Source organism: Electrophorus electricus, chromosome 2 (genome assembly GCF_013358815.1).
Source record: "Electrophorus electricus isolate fEleEle1 chromosome 2, fEleEle1.pri, whole genome shotgun sequence".
NCBI lineage: Eukaryota > Metazoa > Chordata > Actinopteri > Gymnotiformes > Gymnotidae > Electrophorus > Electrophorus electricus.
The window spans coordinates 4,982,449-5,004,688 of NC_049536.1; the positions used below are offsets into that span (position 1 = coordinate 4,982,449).

The window sequence follows — 22,240 nt, forward strand, 5'->3', positions numbered from 1 at the left end:
CGCTCAGAGACCTCATGCTATTAGCATGGACGCCTGTGGCTATATTTAATGTATTTGCTAGTTTTGTGCTAAAAACACCTGTTACTTTCAGTTTTGGTACTTTTAGTCCACAGGACAGAGTAACAAGAATGAGTCCAGAACACGACTCATTCTTGTTACTCTGTCCTGTGGACTAAAGTTATCTTATTGATTTATTAATGAGAATATTAGTCAATATAACACTATTCACCTGAATTTTTAAGTTGTGCAGTTGAAATTACTGAAGTTGATGATGTTTAAAATTAGTTTTACAATGTGAATACAAGGAACCAATCCACTAAGTGCTGAGAGAGAAGCAGTGGCACTATAGTGCTCGACGTGATGCTGACACAGAGAGATAGATTTTAGATAAGAAGCATGAGGAATACAAGAAGTCAGGCAGAAAGTACAATCACACACACACAAAACCACACATGCAAGCATGCACACACCCATGGACACACATTCCTGTTACCCAGCATTCTAAAATTCAAAAAAATAAAGACAAACCATTTCGTTTTTTCAATTATTTTTGATCTATCATTTATCCAATTGTTTTAATAAATGACATGATAAAAAAATATATAAATTAGTGGTTTAGGTATCATTTAAAAGGAAAAATGTTTTTGTCTTTTTAGAAAAATACTACTTGAATGCCTTTATAGTGATTCTTTAGTCACAAACGTCAACTATTTGAACATGTAACCTACCATTTCTTACACACCTTCTTAGGGGGAAAACAAATGAATTAGTTGGCATGGTTTTAAACATGCTTTTAAACACTGCTTCTCCTCTTCCTAAATGTAAACAGAGACTGGATATCAGTGGGTCTGGTTATCCCACACAGCTCCACGTTTTGTCCCAAAGCACTTAAAACGGGACAGGTAGAATGGCAGCCCTTTGCGTGGCAGAAAAAGTACACGAAGAGTCAGAGGTTAACACAAGCTAACAAGGCTTACACTAAAGCTAACAGAAACGCTAATGCTAACACAAATGCTAACAAATACTAACGTGTGCCCTCTAAGGTACAACAGAGCAGAGACTCATCAGGCACGACGGAAAGCAAGTTAGCACTGTGCTTCGTGAAGTATGAGTAGACCTTAAAATGGATTATTATAATGACTGCTAGGAAAATCCTACTTCAGATTGATCAGAGTTGAATTGTACTGCTTTTCTCAAGATGTTCTGTATATGAGACACTAAAAGCCTAACGGTAACACTGGAGAAGAGCAGTTTTAACAGTAAAAAACATCATCCTATAGTCATGATAACTTACAATGACAAAGTGTCCCAAGTCCCTAGTGTACTTATTATCAGTGCCAGCTAATATAAACATGCAAATATATTTTGCTTGAACTTTACAATCTTTCTCGAAAGGCTATTCATCTCCTTAGAGCACTTATTTGCATGACTAGAGTAAGCCATGCATCATCCGCATGTCATTTTTGATACCAAATATTAATCAATTTTAGTGCCGTGGACTACTTGACCCAAAGTGCCCAGCTGTAATGTTGCCCTGAGATAACAGAGATGATGTACATATTCATGTGTCTTGGATGCATGAATTCATATATTTATGCAACAAAGCATCAGAATTCATTAATTTCTCAAAGGGAAGTCTTATCATATGAAGGCATAGCCACACTCATCACCAGCTCAACTTCAGGAAAACAGAAATCGATTGTCATCATCCAGTGTTTATCCAGTTATTACCTTACATTTGGTGTTCATATTAAACCAATTAAGCATAACCGATAGATGTTCTAGGTTAGATTTTCTTTTATCTTTGAAAAAAACTTAATTTGCTTTTTAAATCTCCCTTTAAAAATGGATCAAAAATATTTTTAGAACATTAATATATATGATCATTTAGCGAGTTTTCTAAATCTAAGTTTGAACTCTGTTTTGTGTATGCTTCGTGTCTCTTTAAGTAACACACAGCTGGTTTGTTGTCAGGTCCTGAGACTGGCATCTTGACCTCATATTCCCAGTGATGTCATAATGAGTATATCACATTGAGTGGTGTTCCAGCAGACTGCTGTGCCATGAAGCATAGAACTCTGGGATATGGTGCAGATGATCTGTGAACTCTCTTCACTGTCATACTCTGCACGTCCTGGTACACTATTGTTCACAAATTATGTCTAAGGCAGCTGAGTGGGATGATAATCCCAGGATAACTGATGAGCCTTTGTGTGGGTATTAGTAGCATGAGTTGTTTGTATGCAAGTATGTGACAAAGAGAGAGTGTGTAGAGTAGAATGTTACATTGATATTAATATGTGTCACTGTGTATCGTATTAAACTGCGTTTTTGTGTGTACTCCTAAAGCAGTGGGTGTGGCTCTGAGGCTCTGAGCAAGAAAATAGTGACCTCTATATGTAACTACATATCCAGCTACATTAGTTTTGTACAAATATGTGTATTGCTTATTTCTTTACACAATGTCTTTATGATCTATTATCGCTCTTTCATTTTCTTTTCTTTTTTTGTACAATAGTACCCAACAGGTAAAAGGTTGTACCTTGATTCACTATTTAGCTATAGCCATAGTGGCAGTTTGTCAAATGAGCTGTCCTTTAGGAAGGATAAGAATGAGTGAACTTACAATTGTATTGAATAAAAGTTGTTGACAATTAAATGTGATGAAAACAAATGCTTTGAACATAAAATACTCATACTATAAATTACCTAAACCCTTTGGGCATAGGGCAAAAGAATTTACCCGTTTCAATATTTTACTGCTTCCCTTGACTAGTCATAATTATTGTCCAACCAATAAAGTTGATCAGTATTTATACTGATGTGAGAAATGTCAGAGATTTAAATGCATTTTACATTTAAATGTATCGCTAAATGTATTCTTACATTCAAGTTTGTTGTTTGGTGCAAATATCTCATAAGCAGAAAACACAGAAATTACTCATGGGGCTTTAGGGTCAATAATGCAGGAGTAGTAAAACATCGTATTAGATATCAGCCAACAACAGAGTCAGGCATGCATGGAGACATCGCCTTTCTTTTGCATGACTCAAGCATCCCATTGCTTAATTACTGTCATAAAACTGCATGACACATCATTTGGTTTCTATTACAAAGCTGGCTAAAATTGCTATTGTGATGTCTTATTTCAGGGTCTCATTTCTTATGACAATGGTGATGATGATGATGATGTCGGTGTGCTGAATGGTAAACTTTGAACTATACCAGTATAATAGTGTATATTATGAAGTTAATGTGAAGGTGGTTTAAATACTAGTTAATACTAGTCCAAATTAATCAATCACATTCATTAAATGTATATTCCTGTGATCTGGACATTTAAATTTGTATATGCATGATGCTTTCCATAAAGATCACAAACACAAACTTGAAGTGTCATTTTGGTTCATCAATGTTTATTCAAGTCTGCCGGTCTGCCATTAATGTTTAGTCATTTTTATGCATGGAGAAAGAAATACCAATATCTGAAAAGGGTGAAACACTAACTCTTGCTAGATATGGAACTAAATAAAATATCATTGGTCACAGAATATTGAGAGAACGTGGAACAATTTGGGAATTTCTGTATGATTAATTGGACATAAGAATACAGTGGGCTCTGTTCTTTCCCCAACATGTAGCAGCACTACTGTACATTTCAAAGATAAATCCTATTAGCAATTCAGCTGAAGGAGCAAGCACCACAATGAGACAGTGGTGCATCTCACAGCTGACCGGGACAGAGCGCGCTAACCCAGCCTCTGGAGAACAAAACAGGAATTATGTTCCACACAAAAGAAAATGTATGTATCAAAACTAATAAATAAATGCCAAGCACCAGGCTGACACGTCAGACAATGGAGCGAATTAAAAATAGTTGCTTGATGCCATTGTTCTCTAGGCAGTGGCGGGTTATGTGCTTATGGCTGTATGAATGAGTGAGGCTGAGGATCACAGAGATACTCTTGTCTCATACAGTGGTGCAGGCCACTATGCAGCACAGGCACAGACAGCTATGATTCACTCACTGTCTCATCTGAGCAGAAAAGCAGAAAGGTTCTGCTGCTGCACTTTCTTTCCTTTCTCAAAACTGATGAATTTACTGATGAATTGACTTACCAACCAGCCAGCCAACAAACAAACAAAGCTGCGCACACACATAAGGTCTTAAAAAGTTTATGTAACTGTGGAACTCTTCCTAATTTTTTCTCTTGCAGTTCATTTGCAGTAAACATGAATGCAGTTTTGAATAATCAATTATGCTTGCAAAACCGAAGTTCCCTGATTGTTTTGTGAGCTCTAGAAATATACCTATAGGCATCTGTGGACTGTGGAATATGTTTCCATAGGAATATTCTATTGCAAACAGGACAGCCCCCCCTAGTGGACAATGTTCAAAGATTAAGTTCATGAAGACATAAGAATATAGTGGTAGTATTCATATCTTAAATGCATTAATGGGACATATTCTCTCACTCTCCACCAAAAGCTTAAAGATATTATGGACCATTGCAATTAAATAAAGAAATTACAATGATACAAACCATGACAATACGGATGAATGTATGAAACCCCAAAACAACAGACACTCCCTCTTCTTGGTTTCTGTTCCGCATGTGTACACTTCCATCCTGTGTCAAAGTGACAGAGCTTTACACCAGGAGTTATCTTTTTGAATACAATCTAAAAATGCTTTAGCACCATTTAAAAAATATAGAGCTTGTACACTGGACTTCACTTCAGAGCAATGGATTTATTACAACATAACAGAACCAACAGTTGTTAAACTAAGTTCATATTTCTTCACAAAGGTAACTAAGTATTTTTCATCAAATGTATTTTCAATGTAGGATTACTACTAACTGCAAGAGCTAGGTGTATCGTGGGTGTATTTGTTAATCCAGTCTTTAGCTTTAAACACGCCAAGTACTGTTTTTAAGACACTTCCTCTTACACTGCCAAATATAACCTCAAGACAAGGAAGTGTCACTATACAATACATTTCAATCATGTTTTTGTTGAACTACATAGATATTTTACATTATTATATAGTATATCTAAGTATATGTAATGTTTAGATCTACAGTGATGATTCATAGTGTCGATAAAAGAGTTTACTTCTTTCCAAAAGAGAAGGAATGTGGACAGGTGGTTGGCATGGATTCAGAGTCCCAGCTACTCGACCTAAGGACTGGCGGTGAAACAGACACCACATATTGTGATGACTCTATGCAACAACATGAGACATCAATTGATGCTGGTATTGTATAGGACGGTGTGTTTGTGAGTGTATATGACTATGTGCAAGAGTTTGCAAGAATGAAAGTGAAAGAAAGTAGAATTAGCCAGATTGCTGGATGGATGGATGGATGGATGGATGGATGGATGGATGGATGGATGGATGGATGGATGGATGGATGGATGGATGGATGGATGGATGGATGGATGGATGGATGGATAGATGGATGGATAATGTTATAGTTGTGTTAATAATTCAGATATGTGCTTTGTTTATGGATACATAATTGTCTGCAGGCTTCAGTGCCTCCTGCTTGACCACTGGAGAGCTTCAGCAACATTGGAGAGCAGTGAAACAAAATATTAGATCCATTAAAGTCCTTTTTGAGATCCCGTCTGCTCGTATTGTAGAGCATGCCTCTTCTCGATATGTGGTGAGTTAAGTCATGGACTAAATAAATCATTCTCTCGCCTACCCCTTCCTTATTTAGTTATTTAGATATTGTCTCTCAGGTGTACCAGATAGCGGTGATCAGATCTGGCAGTTATGACTGCAAGCATGTGGCCATCGAGCGCCGCTACTCAGACTTCTTACACCTCCACCAGCAGCTGCTGCAGGACTTCAGTGAGGAGCTGGAGGAGGTCACCCTGCCCAAGAAGAAGCTAGTAAGGAACTTCTCTGAGGAAAACATTGCTGAGCGCCGCGTGGCCCTTTGTGACTACCTTACTCAGCTCTACGCCCGCTGCTATGTCCGCCGCTCACCCACATTCATTGCATTTTTCACCCACCCCGAACTGAAGATCTCCTACGATCTGCTCCGTGGAGGCCGTTTCTCCCATGCCCTGGAGGCCCTGCAGAGTGTGCTTGTACTTCAGGAAAAACTGTCCATTCATGATCCAGCTCTGCTTGTGCCCACCATGTGTGCACTAGTGGTGTGCCATAGGGACCTGGGGAATTTGGACAGAGCTTTCCAAACTGGCCACAGGGCCCTGCCAACAATGAGGCGCTATGGCTTATGCAGGTATCATGGCCCCCTATTGGAGGCCATGGTGGACCTGGGGTATCAGTTAGCAAACCCTGTGGCTCAGTTGCAAGATGAGCTAATCAAGATGCAAAACTCACCGCATGGACCAGTGTCAATGGTGACACTAAAAGAGCTTGTGGTGCAAGAATTTACATGATCCCATTAAAAACATATGTAGCGGGTTCTATTGGGCAATCTCCTTCAAATCAGTACATTCAATATCAATTCAATTTAAATAGTTGAATCCATCGGTAGTCTTACCATTATTTCAGTCATAATAACTTGTGGTTTTCATAAGATACATAATCAACCTGGTCTTTTATGTCAGCACTATGTAAAATGTTTTTATACATTTGATTATTCTAAGGAACTAGGAAAGATTTTGTACCTGAACTTTATTTAAAACAACCTGTACCATAAAACTAATGTTGCTTTTTGTTGCTGTAATTTATAACTTATAGAACTTTCAACATTTGACGTTTTATATGTATGACATATATTATGTTATATATATTTGGCTGTACACCACCGCCAAGTTTTCAAAAACAGATTAAAAAAATTTTTTGCTAAACTAACGAGCATCACTAATTACACTTAATTACACTTGTTGAAGAATGAAGGCAACATCCTACTATAGACCACAAAATGTACTATTAATTACCACAAACATATAGGTGGGGTCATTTTGGTTGAACTAAGACTGGCCTTCTCTCTCCGGTAAGTCAGTTCTATACACCATAATTATCTAAATACAAAGAACGTTTACAAAAAGCGAAATCAATAATATCGATTAAGATTCAAAATGAAAATACAATTATATCAACTACTAATGTAAATAAAGCTTTTATAAAAATGTATAAAGCGTATGTTTCAAAAAGTTTTAAATCACATGACATGCCATTACGCTGAAAGCTCGAATTGCAGAATATCTTATTATTAGCATGAGCTCCAACTGCAAGATTATGCGGTACTTTATGACAAGTATAACTTATATTCTAAAATTACAGGTATCAACTAAAACGATAAGACAAAAAATATGCAACAGGCTATCTAAAATTACAAAAGTAATGGACATTTTATTATCATGATACAAAAAGTATCGCCTTTAAATAGACTGTTATATATTGCCTTTTTAAGCAATTAAAATGCTGTGATGTTGAACAGAAAACAACATTTGTAGCGGTAAAATGGTCTCTTTCCCCATCACCGCTGTAACTTGCCTTACTGTGTCTTTAGCAAAACCGCCGTCACTCTCCTATACAGCTGTACAGGCATTACTAGATGCTAACAGGACAAACGTGCGATTAATCGAGTCTTACGTATGCCACGTGAAAATCCGCAAATTTTGTGTAACTAGGCTGCGCAAGTAGCGTGTTGATGTGATGCAGGGATCTAGCAAGGAAAATTAAGAATAGTTATAAAGGAATGTAACATTTGTTGTAGGCAACTGTTTTAAGTTTATCCGTAGTTCAAGTGTATCAAATCAAGCAAAATGGCAAATGACGGTTCGACTAAACTATCTAAAAATCTTTTACGGATGAAGGTAACATGTTCTGCAAGTACTTAGTAGTAGCCTAGCTAGAATTAGCTAACTGAAATTTACAATTTTGTGGTGATGGGTACAGCTATCTTACATTTATTGTGGTGTGTTATTAGTGTTTGGAAACCATGTGGACCGAGTAAGTATTAATGACTTGCTGTAGTACATCTAACCTAGGCTTGTTCTAGACGTTCACACCAGAGCTCAGGTATCGGCACAAGAAGGATCCAGTTATTTAGCTAACCAACCTAGCTAAGATAGCTAGCTGAAAGTCTAGCTTTGAGATAAATTTGGTGAACTTGTCAAACTAGTGTGCCATCGCTGGGCCGCCTTGTCTCGAAAGCACATCAGAAACAAATTCCTGCTTAATAACGTTAGCTAGCTAGCTAGACAGATAAACTATCTATGGAAAAAAAAACCCAGTTTCACCAGTTGTTGTTTTCTACTGTAGTCGTATAGGTAGCTAGCAAACATCTAGTTAAAACTAATCCATTAAAATGTTTTGTTTCAGTTTATGCAAAGAGGACTTGATGCGGATGTAAAAAAACAGCTCGAGGAAGAAGAGAAAAGGATCGTAAGTGATGAGCATTGGTTTTTGGACTTACCAGAACTCAAAGCGAAAGAGTAAGATTTCAAACTTTACATGGTCTTGGTAGTCATGTAGCTAGTGGGTTATTTTCTACACAATTTGTGCGCGATTTGTGAATACTACTGTTTCTGCGTGTATACTAAAATTAAGTGTGCTTTTTTTCTTTTACATAGAAGCTACATTGTGGAAGAAAGAAGTTATGTTCCATGTGAAGACTTGGTTTATGGAAGAATGTCCTTTAAGGGATTCAATCCAGATGTTGAAGTAATCTACTGTACCGCATATACACTACTGTTTCACAATTACTTTAAGTATGAACTTTAACCGATGACAGTTTCTCTCTAATTATTGTACAGAAGCTAATGGCTCTAATGAATGCTCCCAGAGAGGAGAAGGAGGAGGATGAGGATGAAAAGAATGAGACACGGATGGACACAGATATTACTGATGAGGAGATGGCTAGAAGGTGGGTTTAGAAGAGTATTGTATTGAAATTGACCTTGCATTATATGTAGGAGGCCTTGCTAGATTCGTTTTCCCCTCTTAATAGATATGGAAGCCTGGTGGAGAGCATGAAAAAAAGATTCGCCAAGAAAAGGGATCGTTCATCTCTCAAGGGAAACAGAGAAGATGTGAGCCAAAACACTATACCCTCACAACCAAAGAAAGCATTCTTAAAGCCCCAGGACTGAGGAATTTTATCTGTAATCAATTTGAAAATAGGCAATGTGTTTTCCTTTTTAATATCTATAAATACAGTGGACTTTTAGGAACTCAGTTTTTTTCATTATTCACTTATTGCAACAATGGGCCTGTAAAATGGCAGAAGAAAACTGGATGTCATGCATCCTTATTTAAGTGAAAAATGTGTTTGTATATTATGAACATTCATATGTGCAAGCCTCCTTTTATTTAATGTGCCCCAGGTCACAGTTAAGGTTGACTAAAGTTGTTTCATTTACATTAATATACTTTTGTGAGTGGAATTTGAAATCTTTAACAGTGTGTTGTCCTATAACGAATGAGGTTACATTTATAGAGTGGAGAACACTTCACAATATACTTTGTACATGCATCACTGATTTGACGCCAGGTTTGGTAGTTTAACTTTGATAAAGCATGTGTGGAAAAATAATATCAAATAACCAGGTTGGACAGAACCTGTGCATGAATGGAAATGCCCAGGCAGTGGGTCCCGGGTGGTAAAAGGGTCTTGGTGTTTCTGAGAGTAGTGCATGCTTTATAGCATGCAGAACAGGTGCAAAATTGGTGCAGGCATGTGCAGTCATGTTGCTTAAACGATGTTGCATGGAGCAGATGTATTCCTCTCCATACGCCCCTGTCACTTCTGGTGGCAGAGTGCTGAAGATCTCCTTCTGAATTTTAGCCCATTGTTCTTGATTGCCTAGAATGTCTGAGGGGTGAAAGTTAAGTATTTTATATCATGTTGAATGTAAAAACAGGATTTAAAAATGTGACCAGTGGTAGAACAACAAAGAAATTAAATAATTAATGCTAATACTCAGCATAGAAGTCAAATGCAGTGTAATTATCTCTTGGAATGTCTGAGGAGTGAAAGTTAAGTATTTTATATCATGTTGAATGTAAAAACAGGATTTAAAAATGTGACCAGTGGTAGAACAACAAAGAAATTAAATAATTAATGCTAATACTCAGCATAGAAGTCAAGTGCAGTGTAATTATCTCTTGGCCCAGCTACAATATAGTTGCAAGAAACAATCTGAACCCTTTAGAGTTGCCTAGTTTTCTGCATAAATTGGTCATAAAATTTGTACTTCATCAAGGTCAATTATACACAATTATAATCAATCATAAATCATTGTCTACTACCTGACATCTATTAAATATGCAAAATGGTAGTGTAAAAAGTAAGCAAACATTTATTGATTGGTTGAACCTTTGGCAGCAATAACCTCAACACAGTGCTGCATGCAGTAACAGCTATATAACATTTTGGACCATTATTTCTTTCAGAACTGCTTTAGCTTATATTCTTCAGATGTCTGGTGTGAAAGGCTCTAGGTTATTCCACAGCATCTCCGTGATCTTATGGTCTTAGCTTTGACTTGGCTAGCCCAAAAGGAAGATTTAAACATTTTTTTTAAGCCAGTCTGTAGATGATGTTCAGGGTTGTTGTCATGCTGCATCACCCAGCATGTACTAATCTTAAATTGGTGGCCAGCAATCCTGGCATGATGCTAAAGGAGACCTTGATGAACTTGAACTCACTTTCCTTCTCAACTACAATCTGTCACCCCAGAGGTAGTAAAGCACCCCCCAAACATGATGCTCCCTGTACTTTAGCAGTTGCTTAGTGTACAAGCAAATAAAAAATGCAAGTGACTGATAAGTCAGAGTAGGGCTACATCCAATCCAATTGCATTTCATTGTTTGAACTCCAGGTTTGCCAAGTCCTGTCTCCAATTAGCTTTTGTTGAAGTCATTAACCTAGGGTTTTCACATATATTTTCTTGCTATCGTACTGAACATTGTCAGTTTTAACCTAGTTCAGTACTCACTGGTCTTGAAACCCCCAGGCTGAATAATGGCCACTTTGACTCCCCACCGGGCCAGTTCCTGCCTCATAACGCCAAAGTATAGAGTCAAAGCTGCCTTTGATGCTCCATATGCAGCAAAGCCAGGGAAAGGAACTTCTCCTAGAGAAACAAATAAGGGACAGAATTGTTGGTGTGTGTATATATATATATATATATATATATATATATATATATAAATAAAACATTTAAAATACAACAATTAAAACTTTAGATATTAATGTCAAAAAGGAACTGGATTTCACAACTATTTACAGCAGTCCATATACACTTTGGAATCTGAAGGTAGAATTAATTGACAGAAGTATAGAGAAAATGGTCCTACACTAACAGGTATTAAGATTTCAAATTTTGAGAAGTCATGAAGTGTACCAGTTTGTAGTTCATTTCATGTGTAAGGTACCTGCCAGACTGGATACAGTAACAATCCTTCCTTTTGCTTGTCGAATCATAGGCAAGAAAACTCTGGTCACGTCCACACCCGAAATAAAATTGACCTCTATGATTTTTCTTAAAATCCGCATGGGAAGAATTTCCCCATCACATGTATATCCAAGCACTCCTGCATTATTCACCAATCCCCAAAGACCTGATCAAGAGAGATGATGGCTTGATTATTCTTGTTTTAAATGAAATCTAGGGTACTTGCAGTTAAAATATAAATTTCTGTAGGGTCAAAAATGTTTGCCAGAGGTTTGACTTCTGTTCTTTTTTTTTTTTTCATTCCAAACATTATCTAAAGCTACTAAACGTTGTGCAACATATTGTTACAGTATAGTTTTTAACTTTATTCCAGAAGGCTTGGTTTTATATGTGCACTGTAGTGAAACAAATTGGTGTATATGCAAGTATTAAACAGGCATTTTAAAATGTGGAGTAAGTATTTCATGATGGATAAAAGCAGACTGCTTTATTCTACTGCCTGATATCCTGAATTTTCTATAGTAGACGTTATAAATGAATCCATATTTTTATTATGCATCATTTTAAATATTGTTTTGGTGTTCTTAATCACCTGTCTCTCCTATCTGACTCTTTATAAGTTGGTGAGCTTCATAGGTCTGGTTGAGGTCTGTGATATCGAATTGTAGGACAGTAAGTTGTGATGAAGAGATCGTCCTAAGCTCCTCTGCACCTGGCCCAGAGCCATCCAGCACACCAGCATACACCTTCATCCCAGCCATGGCCAGCATCTTAGCAAGATTAAGGCCAAACCCAGAGTCACAACCTTTTGGACACATGGACAAAGTACTCAGATAACACCAGGCAAAAACACTAACTTTTTTTTGCTTCACAAGATAAAAAAGTCCTTTTACTGATTATATATGTTCTTAAAACTCACATATAGCTTTTAAGTGACAATTTTATAATTCTATATTGCCTATTCATAAATAAGGCCATTATATTTCATGTGTTTTAAGTATTTCTTTAAGGCTATTCTTCCAAAATGTACAGTGTATGATTTCTGCCTATATTTAGACTCAGGAACATCCCTCTTCAGTGTCCAGCAATGGTCTGTCAACATAGAGAGGATGCACTTTCCTTTGTACTATATTTCCATACTTTGCATAGTGAGATCAATGTGGGGGGTGGGGATTCTGAAAATATTTGGGTTCAGTGTGCAACAATACTTTTTTTTTGTTGTTGTTGATCAGTGCAATCATTCTCAGTATGCTGAATTAACTTAATCTTCTCCCTACCACATACCATCTTCATACTAGTTTTATTCTGTATAGTGATAGATTTTATTGCACAATACATTTTATATCTTTTCTAAAGCTCAAAGTACATAAAAAAAAAAGTTGTAGTAAAGCAGTAACTTCAATGTATCTGATGGCTTTAGTTCAGAATGTGAATCCACTCTTTCCAATGGTTTTTACAAGAGACACTATTTTATCTGAGGCTTTTTGGAATATATAAAGGTTACTGAGAAATGAACCATAAGTATTTATCACCATTTCAAAACCATGTTTTCCTTTCCAAGCATAACCACCATTACCTGTGATGAGCACTGCTCTGCCTTGTGCTGGCAGCAAAACCTCTTCTTTTCCTGCACTGAAGTGGACCACGCTGCAGCACACACTCAACAGCAACACTAACACAGATCCAGGAGAAAGCAGAAAGCACAGCATCAGTCCCATCAGCAGGAGCCTGAGCGACCAGCGCGCGTCTCTTCCGCCTCTACGCCAGAACATCACGGCGTTGATGGATATGATCAGTAAGCTCAGGAGAGAGAGCCAGAGCTCCTGTCTACCTTCGTCCATTCTGACTGCCACACAAGGCAACAAAGAGAAACTGTCTGCCCAGCCTTTCCTGGAACAGCAGGCTCACGTATAAGCCACACCCTACAGATAGAAAAGGGCGTTTCAAAGCAGTATTTGTTACCTGTGTAAGCATACACACAATTTGTAATGAAATACTAGATGAGTTGACATACCAATGTCGCACCCATTTCAAAATCTGATTTACAAAAACACAAAAGATCTTTTGTACACTTATGTCCCTCCTCTGCAGACAACCAAAACATGAACTGCAAAACAGACCACTGTGTGCACATAACAAACACATAGTACAGGGTTCTGTCAGTAATAATGCTGCTAGACATGAAAAAGCCCAGTGGAAATATGGATCTGCTGACTTCCACAATTTCACTACTCTAAAGAGCAGCCCTGTACATAATACAATGACATTGAACATGACAAACTGATACCTACATATTAGCATGCCACCAGCCCATCATAGTGCATTATATACTAAAGCTTTCAGTAAGTATTCTGCGTTTACCCTCACCAGGTACTTTATTGGGAACACCTGTACACGTTCTTGTAATTAGCCAATCAATCAATCATGTGACAGCAGTGCAGTGCATGAAATCAGATATGGATCAAAAGCTTTAGTTAATGTTTACTTGGGAATGTGTATACTGAGTGACTCTGTGACTTGCTGCCGAGTTTAAGTATTTAAGAACCTGCTGATCTCCTGGAGTTTACCCAGAGTGGTGCAAAGAACAAAAAACAGTGCAGATGTTCTTTGTATAAAAATGTCTTAATGAGAGATTTCAGAAAAATGGACATAATTGGACTGAACTAACAGGAAGGCTATAATAAATCTAATAACCACTCATAACTGTGATGAGCAGAATAGCATCTCAACCCGAACAACTGTACATCAAAAAATCTGGAGTCAGATGAACTTTAAAGGCAGAACACTACAATGGCAATACCTACAGGAGTAATACCAGAACATGATTTTGAGGCTACAGTGGGCACTGGCTCACCAAAACCAAACAGTTAAAGTTTGGAAAAATGCCTGATGAATCAGATATTTTGCTGCATCATGCACATGGCAGTGTTGTCATCAGACATGAACAATCCATGGCCTTGTCTCAAAAGTTCAGGCTTCTGGCAGGGAATGTTTTTTCTGGCACAAATCCGGTTCCTTTAATACAAACTGAGTATTGTTTGAATGCCACACCCTCCAAGTATTGTTGCTGATCATGTAAATCCCTTTATGGCCACAATTGACCCATTTCTTCTCCAATTTACAGCATTACATTGCATCACGTCACAAAACACGAGTCATCTCAAACTGGTTCTGTGACTGCAAGTTTAGCCCAATCACCAGATCTAAATCCAATAAAGAATATGAGCATGTGGTCAAACAGGAGATTTGCAGAATAAATATGTAAATTAATACAGGCCAAAATCTTAAAGGAATCTACTGGCTGGTCAATGTATAGCAGTTTAGCATAATCTGTAAAAATGCAACAGAAAATGTGGTGACAAATAAGATCTTTATTTTGCTCTATGGATGATGGCTATTCAAATGGAAGGTGGGGGCAAGTTACAGCATTCCTGAATTTGCAACACATGAACACACCCTATACTGGTTTGGAGGTCTATGAATACATCTCACAATATACAACATTTAAGTAAACAACAAATGCTTACACGCTTAAAGTGCTCTTCCTCTTAAATTAAGCCTACCAAGCCTGGATTATGTTACAGGGCATAACATGTAAACCACTGATCATCTCCACGAGTAGAGGCAGTGTGGGTGTTTAGGTGCGGTTTTTCTTGAAGAAGGTGATAAGCCCATTTGTAGAGGAGTCGTGAGTGTGGACTTCAGAATCATCCTGAAGCTCGGGCTCTATCTTCTTAGCCAACTGTTTCCCCAGCTCCACACTAGAGGCACATCACATTACTCAGCACACCAGCAGTCAGCTCAGAAGTGGACCCTAGTGGCTTGCCTGCTGTATGTCTTGCAGGTATAAAACTGGACTAAGTAATAAGCAAAATCAAGGGTGCAAGCTTGCATATGGATTAGGTAGGGACCTGGTCCTACTAATATTTGAGTGAATAGTAGGGTGGGCCCCCCATCAATGCTGAGATTAAGCATACACCCTTGAGTAAATTATAATAAGTTATAATTATTATTATGTTACTGCTTTTTAAAAAAATAAATACAGCTGCACAATTATAGCTTTGCTGTTTAAACTGGCAGGGTGCAAATTGTCATTTTGCATAAGGAGTCTGAGAAAAATGCTGGCTCTTACCCCCACTGGTCATAACTGTTGATATTCCACAACACACCTTGCACAAAGATTTTGTGCTCATACATGGCTTAAAAACAAAGACACACAAAATATTCAGTAAATCAGTGCATTCTTTTGCATTGAAATGTGCTGTATTACTTTTGACTCATACATGTTTGCATACATTATAAAAATACATGCATTTTAAACATTGTTAATACATGATTAAAAGGCTCGAGTTATCAAGCTATAGCTAATAGCATATGGTATGTACAGTGCAACCATCTCATACTGTTGACTTACCAACTAAAGCTCCCAGCATAAATGGAGTCAGTTTTTTGAAAATTATGGAGTTGCTTGGCTTGTTTCCTTGGAATACTTTATGGGGCAGGAGTTTGTCCAGGGCATCCCCACTCATGCCAGAAGCCTCCAGCTCCTTTCTGGCCTCTTCTGAGGTCTTGCCCTTCATCAGAGCCTCCGTCTGAGCCAGGAAGTTTGCCATCAATATCTAAAATGGACACAGAATATGCAGCTCATAACAGTTCAACAGTACAATACTGAATGATAAAAATATATACCAGCATAGTAAGTGATATGGTATGGTATGTTAAACAAGAATTAGTGTTGTGTTATTTGTATGTCAAATACACATTCAAGCCCTAAAAAAAGACCCAGAACAACAGTAACAGTTCGAGTGAGTCTACTTGAAGAGCGTACCTTATGATGCAGATTATCTCTGATTGGATGCTGAGACTGGGCAGGTATGAGAAAGTCAGCAGGAATCATACGAGTCCCTATTGTTGGGGGGGGGGGGGGGGAACAAACACAAAAAAAAAGTAAAGTACATACAAAACTTAGTTCATGGGTTCTGAACAGGCCACAGAACCCTATACTAAATACAGCAACTCATGTACTGTTTAGTATTTTTACTGTATTACTGTTTAGCAATTTACTGTGTATTTACTGTTTACCACAGAACTAACTGGCTAAAATATAAACCTAAACCCTTCCTGCAGCTGTTCAGAAGTCCTGCACACATGGCTATGGGTTTACATTTACGGCATTTAGCAGACACTCTTATCCAGAGCGACTTACATTTTATGAGTAAATGACACAGCACTTTTGTATCTTATCCAGTACATTGGGTCAGAGTTTAAGATACCATTGAACTCTAACCTACTCTACTGGCAAATGTAAATGCACATAGCTTTAGCCATGTGCATTTACCAAAAAATAAGAAAATAAGTTAAACTGAACATTGTTCCAGTAGTGCTGTGTACCTTGGTGAATGAGTTGATAGAAAGCATGCTGGCCATTGGTACCCGGCTCCCCCCAAACAATGGGTCCAGTGTGGTAGTTCACACGGGTGCCACTCTTGGTGATGTACTTTCCATTTGACTCCATGTCACCCTTGGAGGGCATACAGCAGTTAAATGACCATAAAATTGCCTACACATTTATGAGCAAATCCATCAACATACAGAAAGGTTGTCATCAACTGCCCATTTCATGTGCTTCTAGATTGCATCCAGAGTGCTAAAATTCATCCTAGAGCAGGGTTCTTCACACTTTTTTTTTTTTGCACAACTGACCTGTTGAAAATAGGCAGCAAAGCGGTGCATGTACTGGTCGTAGGGCAACATGGCATGCGTCTCAGCCTGGAAGAAGTTGACGTACCAGACACCTAACAGGGCTAGCAGCACTGGGGCGTTCTGCTCGAGCGGAGCAGAACAGAAGTGCTGATCCTGGGAATACAGAGAATTGGACAGTTAAAAAAGCAAATATTACAATTTAATAACTTACAATGACAGAAAATGTACAGGTCATACCATCCAGTGGGCACCTGCAAGTAGCTGCTCGAAGTTATCAAATCCTACAGGAAAAAGAGCCAATATGAATCACCATCCAACTGTAAAGAATACCAACAATAAACAGCTGAGTATTCAACACTGCAGATTGCAGTTTAAGCATTCTTCAAATTAGTCCAGACATGTGTCATCAGATCAGTGCAACAGATTTAGCATTCTGGAGCAGACATACCTACGTGCAGAGCGATAGATAAACCAATAGCAGACCACAGCGAGTAACGCCCACCGACCCACTAAAAAGAACAAGCACATATTAAATGCAAACACTGATGCAGAGCCATTCTTTTTTATAAGGCATGGCATTTTGCAAGGCATCAAGTCCTGGATATCCTTCATTACATGATTCATGTTCACAAAGAACTCAGTTTGACTAGGGACACACTGGATGCACTCCATGCCATTACCACTTTTGTATCTGATGCAATAAAGCCTCCTAGTGTCTCAGCCATTTAAGAGTCACTTGCAAAGTCTTCACTTTTCATGCAGGTTTACATTCTGGTTTGTCACTCTGCAGGACATACTCACATCCCAGAATTCAAACATGTTGTTAGTGTCGATACCGAAGTCCCTCACTTTGGGCTGAAGAAGAAAGAACAATTTAGAATTCCATTTTTCCCCACCTTGCAGTAGATAACCCCAATTTCCCACGAGTACACCACGCACACCAAACCATGACAGTAGTCAGACTCACTGCGTTGGTGGAGAGAGCAACAAAATGCTTGGCCACAGCAGAGGTCTGTGGGGGGGGGGAGACAACATTTACATAAGGAATTACTGTATAATTATAGTCAACTTAAAAGGTGGTGGGCCTTTGGAGTGTACAGAGTTAGTGGGGGAAGGAGTACTCACATCATTGGCAGTCTTTAAGAACCACTCCTTGGCAGACTCAGCATTAGTAATGGTCTCCTGAGTAGTGAAAGTCTAGAAAAATCCAACAGCATTGTGACATTTTAGTTACTTCAATTCAAAGTTACAAGATAATGAGCACATATTGCACAACTACTTTAGATGGCATGTCAACATTAAGTCCTGATTCACTCTGACATCTACTTAAAACATTGTCCTGATGAAGACGACAAGGGGGCAGGCAGAGGATCCGGTGACTCATACCCAGTGAAAGTGTTCATGGACAAGAGCAAGTCGCTCTTTAAATTTTCTTCAAGCAAGACGCTTCTCGGGACGGATGCTTCAAGTAAGATGGATACTTAATACAGATGCTCCACAGATTACGATGGGGCTACGTTCCGATAAACCCATTATAAGGCGCTTGAATCGCAAATCAAGGATACACTACTGTATATCATAGCATAGCCTGCCATAGCCTATTTTAAATGCAAGTGTTTTAACCAAGTTTAAATTTAAAAAAAAAAAGTGTTGAGTAACAATGTGAGGCAGAAATAAGTAATTGGTAAGACTCGTGTACATAAGGAAAATATCCAGTTTCTGTTGAACCCATTGTAAAAGTCAATAATGTAAACCAATCCATCGTAATCCAAAGAGTGTCTGTATAGCTAATGCAGTTAATTTTACACATCATAATCAGAGAAACCAAACATCTTCAAGGACCTACATGAGAAATGCCATGGTTAGACACCACCCCACCCCTAGAAATACCATAACCAGTAAGAGATTGTTAAAAATAAATAGATAAATAAATAAATAAACCATACAAAAGCAGTTATTTGTGCAGTTAAAGTCAAATTAGTTATACTAGTGTTTCAATTATGTCAATCCCATATGATAAAATACCAAATGGGAGGTCCTTAACTACATAAAAAAGCCACTAAAATACTCACTGCACGACTTAGAAGAACCGTGCCAATATATTCTCAAACTTAACAGTGAAAAAACTACATACAGTAGTGAAACAGCTTGCTTGGCAATTGAGTCGTCTGTCCATTCAGCTAGACTGAACAATCAAAAGATGACGAATCAATTTCAAGATCCAGACCATCAACAAGTTCATATGTAAATTCATACAGAGATGACTTTAAAGCTGTCTCAATACAGGTTTGCCACCAACCTTGGAGGCGATGATGAAGAGAGTGGTTTCAGCATTCAGCTGTGCCAAAGTCTTTGCCATGTGTGTTCCATCAATGTTGGAGACGAACCACACGTTGGGGCCCCCCTTAGAGTATGGCTTCAGAGCCTCCGTCACCATCAAAGGCCCCTGGTACACAAACTCAGTTACTTTATGGGGGTTCACCATTTCCTTTCACAAATGCATAACCGTATTAAACTATGAATCCACATCCTCTTAACAAGAGCCAGGAGGAGAAAAAGTAAAACCCTCATCAATGTTACAACTACCACAATGAGGTTTCAGTGGACGAATAAACTCGTGTCGTCAGGATATGCTCTGCATGGTTTTGACTCCACTCACCAGGTCAGATCCTCCAATGCCAATGTTGACCACATCAGTGATGGCCTTACCATTGAAGCCTTTCCAGGCTCCACTGCGCACTCTCTGCAAATCACATTAGCAAATGCTACATCACTGTGCAGTGCAAAGACTGTTATAGGGACCAGTGCATGTTCCTCCATTTAAAAATGCAGTGACTCTACTCACATGGCAGAAGCCCTTCATTTTCTCCAGAACTCGGTTCACCTCAGGCATGACATCTTTTCCATCCACCACGATAGGAGTGTTAGCCCGGTTCCTCAAGGCGATGTGGAGAACAGCTCGGCCCTGTACACACGTGATGTGTTGCATGTATTTAGTCAGTCATGTCTCTCTATGATCAATTAACACAAAACTATGATTAATAAATACAAAAAGTGGGAAGTGGCGAATTACAAAAATAAATAAATAAATCAGCATGTTCCACAAAAGAAAGTGGCACAGCAGTTAAGTGAAAGAAAACAAGCGTTGTCTGCAATCACATCCTGCTATACTTCAGCAGAGGGTAAGCCAAAGATCAAAACACCCTGTATAGAACACCACAACTGTTGAATTTGCTGAGTTTTCAGTATACATCAACATAGCTACAACATAAATCTCTACACTAGTAGAAATATGTTTAATGAATGCTGTATAATGTTGAATGTAATGCTGTATAATAAATACAGGAGTTTGAGTGTTAGAATTAAAGCTGATTTGAATGGTATCCTTGTTCATAATTTACTGTAGCCTCTTGTTGAGGGTTTACATTGCGTCTGTGGCAGTACCTCTGTAAAGTTGATCTTCTCACCAGAAAACATCTGCTCCCTGGCTGCTTCCACTCCCACGGACCTTGCCTAACCATGCACAAGGAAAAACCAAATGGAGTAATTTTCTATTACACATCAAACTACATGCTCACATTAGTTTTAAATGGTTTCACTATATAGCCTGTAATCAATTATTTTTAACAATACATAGACATCTGGAGAAATAAGCAAGAAAGGCTTAGAAACCCTGCATGGTGCTGTTAAGGGTTGTTGGCTGATGATTTACACTTTCCCATCTCACTCCCACACCCCAAAATAAACCACAATGCCCTTATGCCATTGCAGGACAAGAACTTAAATGAGGCCCACCCAAGCATTTAAAATGTCATTAAAGTGTTATTATGCATAAATCTTAAATGTTTACTACATACCAGTATTCATATAATTAATAAAAGGCTACTGTATGAGACAAAATGGTCTTAAAGACTAATACTGACTACAGGAAAGGGACTGTACCATGTCAAACAGCATCTTCATAACTTCTTCAGTGATAAGGTTTTTAGAATAATCCAAGAGTATGTCCCCATCATCTGTCTCAAGGGTTGCACTGGGGAAAAGGGAAAATAAAAAGAAAAAATACTTATAATTTTTGAATATTTTTGTTTGATGTATAAAAAGCCCACTGGAGAGGCATCATCAATTAGGATCGGGTCCTGAATACTGATGTACTGTATCAAATAATTAAAATGGTATGGGCGTGGTTAATGAACTGACGAAAGAAACTATTCCAATATTATAGTTATTATATAATCCTACATAAACATATATTAGGACGTACAAGTTTGGCGTCTGTTCACCAACTTCCTTAAACTTTCCATTAGCTCACGATTGGGTACAGATCAGCACGTCTTACTACAGTGACCGGTGATACGTGCAGTTAGTAGCGTGCCCCAGTACGCCAAACCTAACCTACCTATGGTGGAATTACATTGTCGCACATCTAACAGTAAGCAGGTTTATTCCATTTAATTGTCTTAAACCAGAGAATAATCTAACACACACGTGTATTTTGAGACTGGTGAATCACACATTCATAGAAAACCCACTATTTCAAAAAGGAGGCCTATCATCTCGGTGACCTTGTGTCCACCTCAGCTAACGCTAGTTCCTGTAGCGTATGCTAACGAGCAGGCCCTGGTGGCTTTCTGCGACAAAATAAACGTAAACTGTGAAGACACCACGGATGAAACATTGGAGGTTTTCATGGCTATAGCCAATCCATTACGAGGTGCAGCAGAAAACAGAACCAATCCCGAGAATCGTTATTTAAAATCGACGCAGAACAACCTTGCATATACAACAAAGTATATATGACGCAAAAACCAACTAAGGTTGACAAAAGGGGTACATGAAACACGATTTAGCAGCAAAACGTCCTTCTCTGTTTCTTATCTACCTTCCATTAGTGTTTCGTGGGCAATGTACAGGATGCTTTTCGATTTACCTGAATTTTGAGAACCTGTCCTTGTCCGCCTCGAACATCTGCCGCATGTTCAGTGTCGCGGCGTTTGATTTGTACCATTGCTGCAGTTTTTGATAGTACGGATCGATAGTTAGACCCATAATAAAATCTTTCGGTGAGCCTCCTAGATTGAATACAACTACCCGAAGATCACAGTGCAGTCATTCAGAGACGGTGCAGCTTCTGTAGGCTGGGGGG

The 22,240-nt window shown here is 38.4% G+C and overlaps 4 protein-coding genes across 6 annotated transcripts; 2 read left to right on the forward strand and 2 right to left on the reverse strand.

The window, feature by feature from the left end:
* Positions 1-4,615: 4,615 nt before the first annotated feature.
* snx20 (sorting nexin 20) lies at positions 4,616-6,834 on the forward strand. 2 transcript variants are annotated; one of them, XM_027003259.2, is made up of 4 exons: positions 4,616-4,811; positions 5,132-5,260; positions 5,536-5,672; positions 5,752-6,834. In XM_027003259.2, the coding sequence occupies exons 2-4, from the start codon at positions 5,158-5,160 to the stop codon at positions 6,418-6,420; spliced, it is 909 nt and encodes a 302-aa protein (XP_026859060.1). In that variant the 5' UTR covers positions 4,616-4,811; positions 5,132-5,157; the 3' UTR covers positions 6,421-6,834. The 2 variants fall into 2 exon arrangements, with proteins under 2 accessions (XP_026859060.1, XP_026859061.1); XM_027003260.2 differs by having other exon boundaries at positions 5,845-6,834.
* Positions 6,835-7,612: 778 nt separating this feature from the next.
* mphosph6 (M-phase phosphoprotein 6) lies at positions 7,613-9,476 on the forward strand. Its single transcript, XM_027003302.2, has 5 exons — positions 7,613-7,806; positions 8,315-8,427; positions 8,566-8,656; positions 8,749-8,858; positions 8,943-9,476. The coding sequence occupies exons 1-5, from the start codon at positions 7,756-7,758 to the stop codon at positions 9,082-9,084; spliced, it is 507 nt and encodes a 168-aa protein (XP_026859103.1). The 5' UTR covers positions 7,613-7,755; the 3' UTR covers positions 9,085-9,476.
* hsd17b2 (hydroxysteroid (17-beta) dehydrogenase 2) lies at positions 9,471-13,323 on the reverse strand. 2 transcript variants are annotated; one of them, XM_027003300.2, is made up of 5 exons: positions 12,968-13,323; positions 11,984-12,196; positions 11,372-11,557; positions 10,933-11,070; positions 9,471-9,806 (listed from the first exon to the last, which is right to left on the reverse strand). In XM_027003300.2, exons 1-5 carry the CDS (start codon positions 13,230-13,232, stop codon positions 9,496-9,498), a joined length of 1,113 nt encoding a protein of 370 aa, XP_026859101.2. In that variant the 5' UTR covers positions 13,233-13,323; the 3' UTR covers positions 9,471-9,495. The 2 variants fall into 2 exon arrangements, with proteins under 2 accessions (XP_026859101.2, XP_026859102.2); XM_027003301.2 differs by lacking the exon at positions 11,984-12,196 and having other exon boundaries at positions 12,968-13,321.
* A 1,419-nt stretch (positions 13,324-14,742) lies between these two features.
* gpia (glucose-6-phosphate isomerase a) lies at positions 14,743-22,230 on the reverse strand. Its single transcript, XM_027003262.2, has 17 exons — positions 22,025-22,230; positions 21,037-21,127; positions 20,539-20,607; positions 19,940-20,059; positions 19,754-19,837; positions 19,394-19,540; positions 18,220-18,291; positions 18,062-18,106; positions 17,896-17,949; positions 17,543-17,603; positions 17,332-17,375; positions 17,095-17,247; positions 16,783-16,912; positions 16,220-16,296; positions 15,806-16,010; positions 15,524-15,590; positions 14,743-15,152 (listed from the first exon to the last, which is right to left on the reverse strand). Exons 1-17 carry the CDS (start codon positions 22,141-22,143, stop codon positions 15,029-15,031), a joined length of 1,662 nt encoding a protein of 553 aa, XP_026859063.2. The 5' UTR covers positions 22,144-22,230; the 3' UTR covers positions 14,743-15,028.
* Between the last annotated feature and the right edge of the window lie 10 nt (positions 22,231-22,240).